Source organism: Pseudorca crassidens, chromosome 2 (genome assembly GCF_039906515.1).
Source record: "Pseudorca crassidens isolate mPseCra1 chromosome 2, mPseCra1.hap1, whole genome shotgun sequence".
In the NCBI taxonomy this organism is placed as follows: Eukaryota; Metazoa; Chordata; class Mammalia; order Artiodactyla; family Delphinidae; genus Pseudorca; species Pseudorca crassidens.
Window position 1 is genome coordinate 45,684,715 of NC_090297.1, and position 10,686 is coordinate 45,695,400.

Consider the following 10,686-nt stretch of genomic DNA (forward strand, 5'->3'; position numbering starts at 1 on the left):
TCCAATCTTGCCATGCTCTTAGCTTTGGACTTTGCACATTGTTTCCTTTGTCTGGAAGACTCTTTCTTCCACTTCTTCCCCTCCCTCCATTCCCACTGTTCCCCCCTTTACTATTTAACACCTAGTCTTCCATTAGGCCCAGGTGCCTCTTCCAGGAAGCCCTCCTGGCTTATCACATGTCCCATGATACCTGCACCATCCCTACACTTACACTACACAGTAATTGTCTGATTACTGGATGGTTGCTCCCACTTCTCTGGGAACTGAGTCAAGGACCCTGAACGGTGCGTGTACTCCCAGGACCTAGCACAGCACCTGCTCAGCACACAGCAGGTGCACAACAAATAATTACTGACTGATGACACAGGCAGGAGTGATGAATTCTGAACAGATGGAGTGTGGGGAGCCAGCACACATGACGGATGTGGGCCGTTCAGTTGAAGAAGGGATTGGTGGGGTTGGGAGAGGTGGGAGGGTCTTCAAGCAAAGGCAAGGAGCCTTGAAAGGACATATTCCAGGGGTAGCGTGCGGGCTGGCTGGGCTTGGTGGTAACGGCTGCCATCTATTGGGCACTTAGGATATGCCAGACAGCGTCCTAGAGTGCTTCACGTGGATGGGCTCAATCCTAGCAACACCTATGGGAGGCCAGGAGCTCAGCAACATTTTGCTAAGAAAAGTGGCACAGAGAGGAGAAGCAGCTTACAGAGCCAGCTAGTGAAGAGTGGGCCAGAACTTGAATTCAGGACTCCCCTAAGCCCCTCAGGAGATACTAACAGTAGCAAGACTGGGCCTCTGCCTCCAGGAGTTGGCAACAAACCCAGAGGCCCTTGCCTGCTCACTCCAAGGTCATGGTAAAGTCTTGGTGCTCACTGTGACCTGCAACGTCCCCGACGTGTCTACCTGCGTAGAAGAATCCAGCCTGCAGAAACCCCTGCCAGCACCCAACATCCTGCCCATGGCATTTCCGTCAGACCACGCGCTTTCTGGGTGAGCTGGGCAACAGGTTCTCTCCTTGTACATGGGGTGTCCTCACCGGTAAGTGCCTCCACCTCACTCCCCCGGCCCTACACGGTTTTAACCACAAGCCTATGAGCAGCCTTGAGAGCTGCTGGCTTAATAGGAGTGGACACCATCCCTGCACAGAGGAGGGCCCTGAACGTGGGAGCCTAAAGTTGCCACCCCATTGTGGTGGCCCACGTGCACTGCCCACCCACCTACTGAGCACAGAGGACTAACTGACTTCCATAAGGGCAACTGCCACTTCCCAAGCACCTGCTGTGAACAGGCACTGCTGTCCCCGTTCTACCTATGAGGAAGCACAGGGGTATAAGTATCTTGCACGAGGTCACATAGCTACTAAATGGCCCAGGCAGTCCGACACCAGAGTCTCTAGTCTGGGTCACTACGATGTAAGTCATTATTTTAAATTAAGTGAAGTACCTTGACTTCTTTTCCCCAAAGTTCACAGTAACATCATAAAAATCTTTATTTTCCCATTTTCCACATCATAGAAAAGTTAAAAAAAAATCCTCTTCCTAATCCTAAAACAAAGCCGTGTGTGCCCTTGATGCGTAACAATTCTAAAATGCATTCTGGCGTCTAGGTGTAGAAATGGACAGTGGGAACTCTGTGAAGAGGCCTGGCACTCAAGTAGTTAAGGAAATGACAATTTCGAGATTTCTGCAAAGCTCCTTTATTGATAGCCCAGCAGGTGTTTCTTCCATTAAAACACTGAATATTAATGGAGCGCTTGATTTACATTCTAAACTTGATTTACACGACGGTTTTGTTATGCACCAGCCTTTGTCCTCAAGTATTATTTCTGCTAAACATTTCTCAGCCAGTTGCTTCTCCATCTCCCCAAGGAATGAGCAATGATAATACAGCCTGTACCTGTTATTTTGCCAGCAACCCCATTTCATCAATTTATGGCAAGAGGTAACACTGGCAAGTTCAGAAAGGAGAGAAGAAGGTACACGGTTTGAAAATGTCTGTCTTTCCTCTAAGGAGATGGAACCATTCTGCAGGCGTTACTTAATTCTTGCTCGTGGCACCCCCCAGGAAGGTTGTGAAGCAACATATCAAAAAACAAAACCCAGGTCTCGAGATAATGTTAACAGCAGAACCTGAGCTCCCAATGGGGCTATTTCCTAAGTCATCCCATGTAAGGGAAGCATTTCCTGAGAGCACACTAAGGGTTAAGCTTTTCATATGTCAGCTCAGCCAACCCTTAGACAACCCAGGGAGGTAGGTACCATTATCATGAGCGCATCTTACAGATGAAGAATCTAAGATACACAGATGCACAAAGGACAAGTTATTTGTCTAAGATAACATCCCTGCTAAGTGGTGGATTTAGGACTGTCTGTTCAAGGTTCTGATCTTTCCACCAAATTATACTGCCCCTGGCTACAGGACACTGGCTAAGTAATCAGGAGACCTGGGTTTCAGTTCACCTTGACCTTGAGCAAATCACTGTGCTCCTTGTACGTGTCTCCCTTGGAAAACAGAGCATGGGTACCTGTTTCAAACCTACAGCACTTCTGTAGCTCAAAGGCTGACTCAGCCAGACATCACTCCCTGCAACAAGATGGACCCAAGGTAGCCTAACTTAGGAGACGTAGCACCTGGCCTGCAATCAGGCGGTTTGCCAGTAAGATGGGTTGTGGCAAGTTAATTCCCACTGCAGGCCTGTCTCCCATTGAAACAAGGGCTGGACAGGCACACTCCAAGTTCTACCATTCTAAAGGTCCATGATTCTACATCACCCTCAAATCGTTCTGTGTCATACACATTTATGAGCATTTTAAATTAATTGGTTCTCTATTCCCTGAGTCTGATTTTTTTAATAAGGAGGCAAATGCATATTTATTTATTTATTTTTGGTTGCACCACGCAGCACGTGGGATCTTAGTTCCCCGAGGGACTGAACCCGTGCCCCCTGCAGTGGAACGGTGGAGTCTTAACCACTGGACCACCAGGGAAGTCTGAATCTGATTTTTAAAAGTGCTTATTCTTGGGCTTCCCTGGTGGCGCAGTGGTTGAGAGTCCGCCTGCTGATGCAGGGGACACGGGTTCGTGCCCTGGTCCGGGAAGATCCCACATGCCACGGAGCAGCTGGGCCCGTGAGCCATGGCTGCTGAGCCTGCGCGTCCAGAGCCTGTGCTCCACAACGGGAGAGGCCACAACAGTGAGAGGCCCGCGTACCGCAAAAAAAAAAAAAAAAAAAAGATTCAGAACAATAAAGCACCCATTTGCACGAATTCTAATTTCTCTACTTCAGGCTAACTTGATCAGACAGACATACATAATCTTTTACTTATTGGAATCATTTTGACCAGGCAGAGGCCATGCGGTATAGTGGGACAGGCATAGGTTTTGGTCAGTACTCAGATTCTAGCTCTAATACGTAATAGCTGTGCATCCTTGATTAAGTTGCTTAAATGGAGTTTCAGGTTTCCTCATCTGTAAAATGAGGATTTCACAGGACCTACCTTGCACAGTTTTAAGTTCTGAACACGGCATATAAAAGGGCCTCACAGCACAGTGGCACATGCAGGCCCTCAACAAATGAATGACCAGACCACTGAAAGCAGAGCTCACATCAATCTGACAACGCACAACCGAAATGACTCAGACACTCCACCTTGCAATGTAGCCTCAGAAGGCACTCCACCGACTTTACGAATTAGAATCAACTGGGGAGTTTTAAAACTGCCAGTGCCCAGGCCACACCCCAGAACAGAACCTCGGGGTGGGACGCAGGGGATTCCACTGTGCAGCCAAGGGTAAGATTCCTGCCTTACAATCCAGCCCTTCTGGGTTTGCTCTCAGAATCCCTGTCTCCTGGCCTGAATGCTGGCCCAGAGCCCAGCGGTAGGCCTGGGAGTCATTAGGAAACCTGATGGTGTGTGCTGGGGGTGAGGTTACTCTGGCAGGAACAGTGGTCACAAGCTGCAGGGAAGCTGTTTGGCAAGTAGAACAACAGGCTGAGACAAGAACTTCAGTGCACTAGGAATCAGCCTAGGACTCCAGCCTCAGGGAGCTGACCATCAACGAGAGGCTGGCCGCCATACAGTGAGCTGTGCCCGCCAAGTGAAAAAGAAGGGCGTCGGTGCTGCGCAGGCGAGCATAGGGGGAGCCAAAGACAGAACCACTGCCAGGAGCTGCCGAGCATGTTTCAGGAGGTGGTGGCTTTGAGCTTGGCCCCGAGAGATTCTTGTTAGGTTTGGACAAGCCATGACCCTGGGGGCCGAGGATGGAGAACCTGATTCTGCTCCTGGAAGCAGGAGCAATGAAAGCTCAAGCCTGCTGCCACTTCTCCCCAGGGCTCAGGCAGAGACCTTAATATCCACCGCTGTCGTGCGTGGCACTAGGATGCAACTCTGCACGCAGGACGAAGTCACCATGGCACTTGACGCCTGCTGCCCCTCACACCTGTGGGAAGATATGGTTTAACACACATTTTCCCAGCCACCCAATTTTCTTTTTTGAGTGGAGTAAGAGTAGAAAAAGGAAAGTTTCCAGGCAGGAAGCTGCTGCACTGTTAACATGGCAGGTGTTGGCACTGTTTCCAATTAACATGCAAGGCTCATCCCAATAGTTTGACTTTATTCAATCAATGTAACATGATCTCAGTGCTAAGCCACCTCAAGAGGGCGGGCCAGGTCTCTGGAGGTGGTTTGGGGGCAATTAGCTAATTGTATTTACCTTCTGGGTAGCTTAGACGATGGAGGATCCGAGGAACAGATCAGATCTGATCTGCCTGTCATGAACCTCTCGGGGAACCAGCCAGTCACAGCTGTAAGGACCTTACAGATCTAGTTCCATTTTCTCACATCACAGATGGGGAAACTGAGGCACCAGCAGGGGAGGGGTCGTGTCCAAGTCTCCAGTGAGTCAGTGGCAGTCAGGTGTCCTGATTCTTCTCCCCAGATCATCAGGCCAACTTCTCAATGGAGGAAGACAGGCGGGCTGCCTCTCTGGACCGAATGCGGCAAGAGGCCCGTGGTTGGACTGCTGGAGCTGGAAGGGCCTCGGCCACTGGGGAGGCCCCATCCTACACATGGGAAACTCCACTGAGAGAAGGGAAGTGACTCTCCTGAGGGCCAAGATGACAAGTTGGCTCCTCCTAGCCACTACCTCCAAACAGAATGTAAAAGGAATGATATGTGGCAGCAGGGCCAGCCAGACAAAGGGATCAAGATAATGACTTTAAATACAAATAGTCCGAACAGATGACTGGATAACAACTGGTTTTCCTAACATGGTCTCACCTTCCATGAGCTGCCCTCTTTCTGGGGAGACCAGCTCTGGAAAGCAGTATAAGAAAGGCAGCGTTAGAATGAACACCGAGACTGTGAGATGCAGTGGGAGGGGTCCGGGGGCGTTTAGACAACCTGCACTTGGCTCAGTAATTCCAGGACTCCCTCTCTGGTGAGGAAGACCACCTCTCCGGTGTTCTGGCACCAAACCTCAAAATGTGCAGGGTCGTCCAGGGCCCTCTTGCCCGCGATGATCACAAAGGGGTAGCCGAACTTGTTGGCGTCTTTCAGTCTGTTTCCAATGGTCAGATGGGTCCTGTCATCCAGCAGGACCTCCCCTCGGAGCTGCGGCACTGCCTCTGTGATGTGGTCATACAGGTGCCCCGTGAGCTCTGTGGCCGCCTCCTCCTTACTGCCCTTCTTGGGGGAAATGAGGCAGACTTGGTAAGGCGCCAGGAGGCCGGGCCAGCGGATGCAGTCTTCTGTAGCGAGAGCTTCAATGACAGCGGCCAAGATCCGCGTCACACCCAAGCCATAGCACCCCATTTCAGCCAGGGATGGCTTGCCGTGGACATTGGTGAACTGGGCACTGAAAATGGAGGAGTACTTGGTGCCCAGGTAAAACGTGTGCCCGACCTCGATGCCTTTGGTTTTGGTCAGTGGCCCCTGGCAAGCAGGGCAGTTTGTTGGTGACAAGTCCAGAGTCTCCATGTTGGCCGAAAAGCCGCAGCCGGAACAGACTGCAAGCCGGTCCTCTCCGACGTCCACCGGCAGCTGGAACTCGTGAGACATCGTGCCCCCGATGCTGCCCACGTCCGCCTGGACCTTGACGCACTGCAGCCCCAGCCTGTCAAACAGGCTGCTGTAGGCATCACACACCAGGCTGTAGGTCTGCTGGGCGGCCTCAGGGGAGGAGTCGAAGGTGTACATGTCCTTCATGTAGAACTCTCGGCCTCGGAGAAGACCAAAGCGGGGCCTGGGCTCATCCCGAAACTTCCTCGTCACCTGGTACAGCAGGAGCGGGAGCTGCCTGTAGGACAGTGTCTGCTGGGAGGCAATCAGGGCTGTGATGGCTTCCTCGTGAGTCGGTCCTAAGCAGTACTCCTTGCCGTGTCTGTCTCTAAGTTTTAGCAGCTCCTTGCCCATCGAGTCCCACCGGCTGGTGGCTCGCCACAGCTCTGCTGGGCTGAGGCTGGGCATGTTGACCTTCTGTCCCCCGATGGCCTGCATCTCCTGGTCTATCACCCGCACAAGCTTCTCCATGGCACGGACAGTATAAGGCAGGAGGTGGTAACAGCCGGAGCTTGCTGGGTGAATCAGGCCCACCTGCAGCATCAGCCGCTGGCTCTTACAGGTCAGCTCGCCAGATCTGCCCTCTAGCGAGAGCACCTGGTCTTCCCGAAGGTTCTGGGGCTGGAACATGCGGGACAGCACCAAGCGCTTCCCTCTCCCTGGGGCACGGTGGTGAAACCTGTGGGGAACGTACCCCGAGAGCTGGTGACTGCAGGTGGCCAAGGCAGGCAGCGCTCTGCATCTTGTCAGCAGCCCTTCCATCACAGCCCAGCGCAAGGAGGCACTTGCGCCTGAAGAAAAACGAGCCGAGCAGAAGTAGGCGTTAACTGTGATCCAACACCCTGCAGTAGTCAACGCAGGCTGCTCGCCAACAAACTTCTACAACCACCACCGATCTTGTGGATGCAAATCCTTTCTTTTCTAATATCCTTGCAGATCAAAGTACTATTGTACTTCTCTCACCATTTACTGCCGTTTAAAAAACAAATCAATATTTTCCTGTTTACGGGACTTCCCTCGTGGCGCAGTGGTTAAGGATCCGCCTGCCAATACAGGAGACACAGGTTCGAGCCCAGGTCTGGGAAGACCCCACATGCCGCAGAGCAACTAAGCCCATGTGCCACAACTACTGAGCCCACACTCTAGAGCCCATGAGCCACAACAACTAAAGCCCATGAGCTCTAGGGCCTGTGTGCCGCAACTACTGAGCCCACGTGTTGCAACTACTGAAGCCCATGCACCTAGAGCCCGTGCTCCACAACAAGAGAAGCCACCGCAATGAGAAGCCAGTGCACCACAACGAATACTAGCCCCTGCTCGTCGCAACTAGAGAAAGCCCGCGTGCAGCAACGAAGACCCAACACAGCCAAAAATTAAAAAAATAAATTAAATTTTAAAAATATAGATATATTGGGGCTTCCCTGGTGGCACAGTGGTTGAGAGTCCGCCTGCCGATGCAGGGGACACGGGTTCATGCCCCGGTCCGGGAGGATCCCACATACCGCGGAGTGGCTGGGCCCGTGAGCCATGGCCACTGAGCCTGCGCGTCCGGAGCCTGTGCTCTGCAATGGGAGAGGCCACAACAGTGAGAGGCCCGTGTACCGAAAAAAAAAAAATATATATATATATATATTTTTTTTTTTTCCCATTTATAAAAATACAACAGCATACTGTGGAGACACCAATGCGTGGTGACAGCATTGGCTCTGGAATCAGGCAGCTTGGATCCCAGTCCAGCTTCCCAATAACTGCACCCTGTGTAGCTTAGGACATGTGACTCAACTCCTCTGTGCTCAGTTTCTTCACCTGTAAAATGAAGGGACCCACCATATAGGTTTATTGTGGGAATTTAGAGAAGAGTTATAAGAAGTTATTAGAACAGTATCTGGTATATTCTATGAACTGAATCTAAGTTTGCTAAGAAAAACAGAAACAAAAAAGAAAGGAAATCAACTATAATCTCCCAGCCCAGAGACAACCGCTACTGACAATCCCTTGTCTCTTTTGCGAGCCGTCTTTGCCCACGAGCCCCCACCCCACCCATGCCTTCAATGTCCTTAATGTCTATTCCCCCCTCACAGCACACAATCCCTGGTCAGGCCACACGTTCATGGCTCCGAGTCAACATCTCCATTCTGTACGTTGTGCCTCTTAAGCTTCACACCTACCCATCCCACTGCCTCCTAGAGAACACACTGCATGAGTACTTCACACTCAGCACCCCACAGGGAGCTTGGCATCTTCCCCCTAAGCCTGCTCCCCGTCCAGTGCTGCCTGTCACTCTGAATGGTAGTGCAAGCCACCCTTTGTCCAAAACAGAAACGCAGGTTCATCCACTCTGAGCTCCCTCTGTGCCCCACCTTCACCAACCCCTCTGGCCCTGTGATTCCTACTGTTTCACTTGCTTTTGATTCTGTTCCTTCTCTCCACCTCCACAGCCTCCACCCAGGTCCAGGCCACCATCATCTCTCACCTGGGCTATTGCAACAGCCTCTTCACTTGGGCTCCCAGCTTCCAGGCCCACCTTCCTCCAATCCATTCTCCACACTGTAGCCACAGGGGATACTTCCAAGACACATACAGCAACAGCTTTTCTTGCTTAAAATCCTCCAACAGCTTCCTGTTACCCTTAGAATCAGGTCTAACCTTCTCACCTTCACAGTGCACATGGCCCCATGTGAGCAAGCCGCTGGTCCCCTCTGGCCTCCTCTCACCAGTGCCCTCTCTGTGCTCCAGCTTCAGCACACTCATTAAAACACAGTTCCCTTTGCGTAGAATGTTCCTCTCCCCTTTGCGTACCAACATCTACTCATCCTCCAGGCCTTAGGAGTGCCACCTTGTCTTCTAGGATGCCTTTCCTGACCCACTCCCCATACCCCAAAGAGCAGCTTCTCCTGCAGCAGCCCCTGATCCCCTATCAAACACCAATCACTCTTTGGAGTTACTGCTCCTTCAGCTGGGTCTTCCCCCAGGCAGTCAGCTCTGTGGAGCTAACTCGCTCACCACTCAGCACAGAGCAGGGGCTTACTAGACAATTGTCTAATGAATGAGCACGGTAGGTTTCTTTATGATTTTTACAAAATATTCACACATTCCTAAGGGCAGTACAACATTTCATTGACTGACTAGATCAAAAACGATTCTCCAGAGAGTTGTTAATTTTCTCTGTTGTATGTAATCTACAACAGAAGGCTTTCTTTTCTTTTGTTATATATTTGGGAGAGATCTTCAGGAACGGAATTACTGAGTCAAAGGGTATAAACTCTTTCAAGCTTCTTGATTTATGTTGCCAAATTTAGTGAGCACCCCTAATCTTCAGCAAATCCCATGGGACAAAGCTCTTCTGCAGTATGCTGAGAACAGGTTACTAATTTCCCTCAGCTCTGGGAAGCTCAAATCCCCCCCAGGTGGTTCCCTCCAGCTTCCAGCAGCCTCAATCCTCCAGCCGGTCTCCTCCAACCTCAAGCAGCTTCATCCATTTCCCCTGGGCACTGTACAAATATTATCATTTCCTATGTGGCCTATGACCTGAAAACGGCCGGGAGGCACGGCCACAGAGCCCTAGTGTGACTGCGCGGAAGAGTGCAGGCCTGGAGGCAGGGCACACGTGGTTGACACCTGGAGCCATCACTTAAGGTCCCACCTCAGGCCCGTGGCCCAAGCCAGAAACTCTTTCACCCCTGACTCCTCCTCAAGCAACTGAGTCTGTCTCCAAGACTTCTCTCAAGTCCACCTCCTTTCTTTCTCTTACTTCCTCAGCTTGGGTTGAGAAGGCCCTCAGTACAGCTTGCTACATTACGGTAGCCCAGTGGTTCTGAAATTTAAGCAAGCATCAGAATCACCTGGAGGGCTTGTTAAAACACTGATGGTGGGGCCTCATCCCCTGAGTTTCTGATTCAATAAGTCTGGGGTGTGGGCAGAGAACCTGTATTTCTAAGAAGTTCCCAGTCACAACGACCCGAGGCAGACAAGGAAGTCCTGCGATTTCACAACGGAGGAAACAGACTAGGAGACGAGTATTATTCAAGAGTTTGTGATGGTGGCCCGCCCCAATCCAATGACGAGATGCACGTGGGAAAACGGACACCACGGTCTTCGGTCTCCGCGCCCAGAACCGAGCCCTCTCTTCATTCCGCAGCCCGTCCCTCAGCCCCCGGCCCTCACTGTCACCCACGATCACCAACCGTAGTCCCAGCGAACGCCGACCCCGCAGGGACCGCCGCGCCGGGCCACCGCGCCTGCGCCAGGGGCGTTCCTGCACGAAGCCCCGCCTCCTGTCCTTCCCGCCAATCACAAAACCGCGCTCACGGGGACTGGCCCCACCCCACTCTAGACGCCAGTGAATTGCTCGCCGGAAACCTAGGCAAGGAGAGAGAATGGGCTCATAGGTTGGCCTACGCAGCAATAAGTAAATCACCGTCCCGGAAGTGCTCTCTAGGATTGAGGGAGGTGTAACTCTATGATCAAGGCCTCGGGTCTAGGTTTTGAGTCTGGTGTTCCCGCCCACTGCCAGGGCCCGCCCCACTCTCTGAATAGGAGAACCGCCGGCTATAATGTAACGATGACAACAGTAGGCCATGCGGTTTCGAATCTACCCTATGATTTTACAGCGTACCAATTTAAATAAATT

The 10,686-nt window shown here is 51.7% G+C and overlaps 1 protein-coding gene across 7 annotated transcripts; it reads right to left on the reverse strand.

Moving 5' to 3' along the window:
• Window positions 1-1,677: 1,677 nt before the first annotated feature.
• PARS2 (prolyl-tRNA synthetase 2, mitochondrial) lies at window positions 1,678-10,299 on the reverse strand. 7 transcript variants are annotated; one of them, XM_067726285.1, is made up of 3 exons: window positions 10,241-10,261; window positions 8,530-8,621; window positions 1,678-6,847 (listed from the first exon to the last, which is right to left on the reverse strand). In XM_067726285.1, the coding sequence occupies exon 3, from the start codon at window positions 6,816-6,818 to the stop codon at window positions 5,391-5,393; it is 1,428 nt and encodes a 475-aa protein (XP_067582386.1). In that variant the 5' UTR covers window positions 6,819-6,847; window positions 8,530-8,621; window positions 10,241-10,261; the 3' UTR covers window positions 1,678-5,390. The 7 variants fall into 7 exon arrangements, with proteins under 7 accessions (XP_067582386.1, XP_067582383.1, XP_067582381.1 ...); XM_067726282.1 differs by lacking the exon at window positions 10,241-10,261 and adding an exon at window positions 7,728-7,862 and having other exon boundaries at window positions 1,678-7,099; window positions 8,530-10,220; XM_067726280.1 differs by lacking the exon at window positions 8,530-8,621 and having other exon boundaries at window positions 1,678-7,099; window positions 10,241-10,299.
• Window positions 10,300-10,686: the final 387 nt, after the last annotated feature.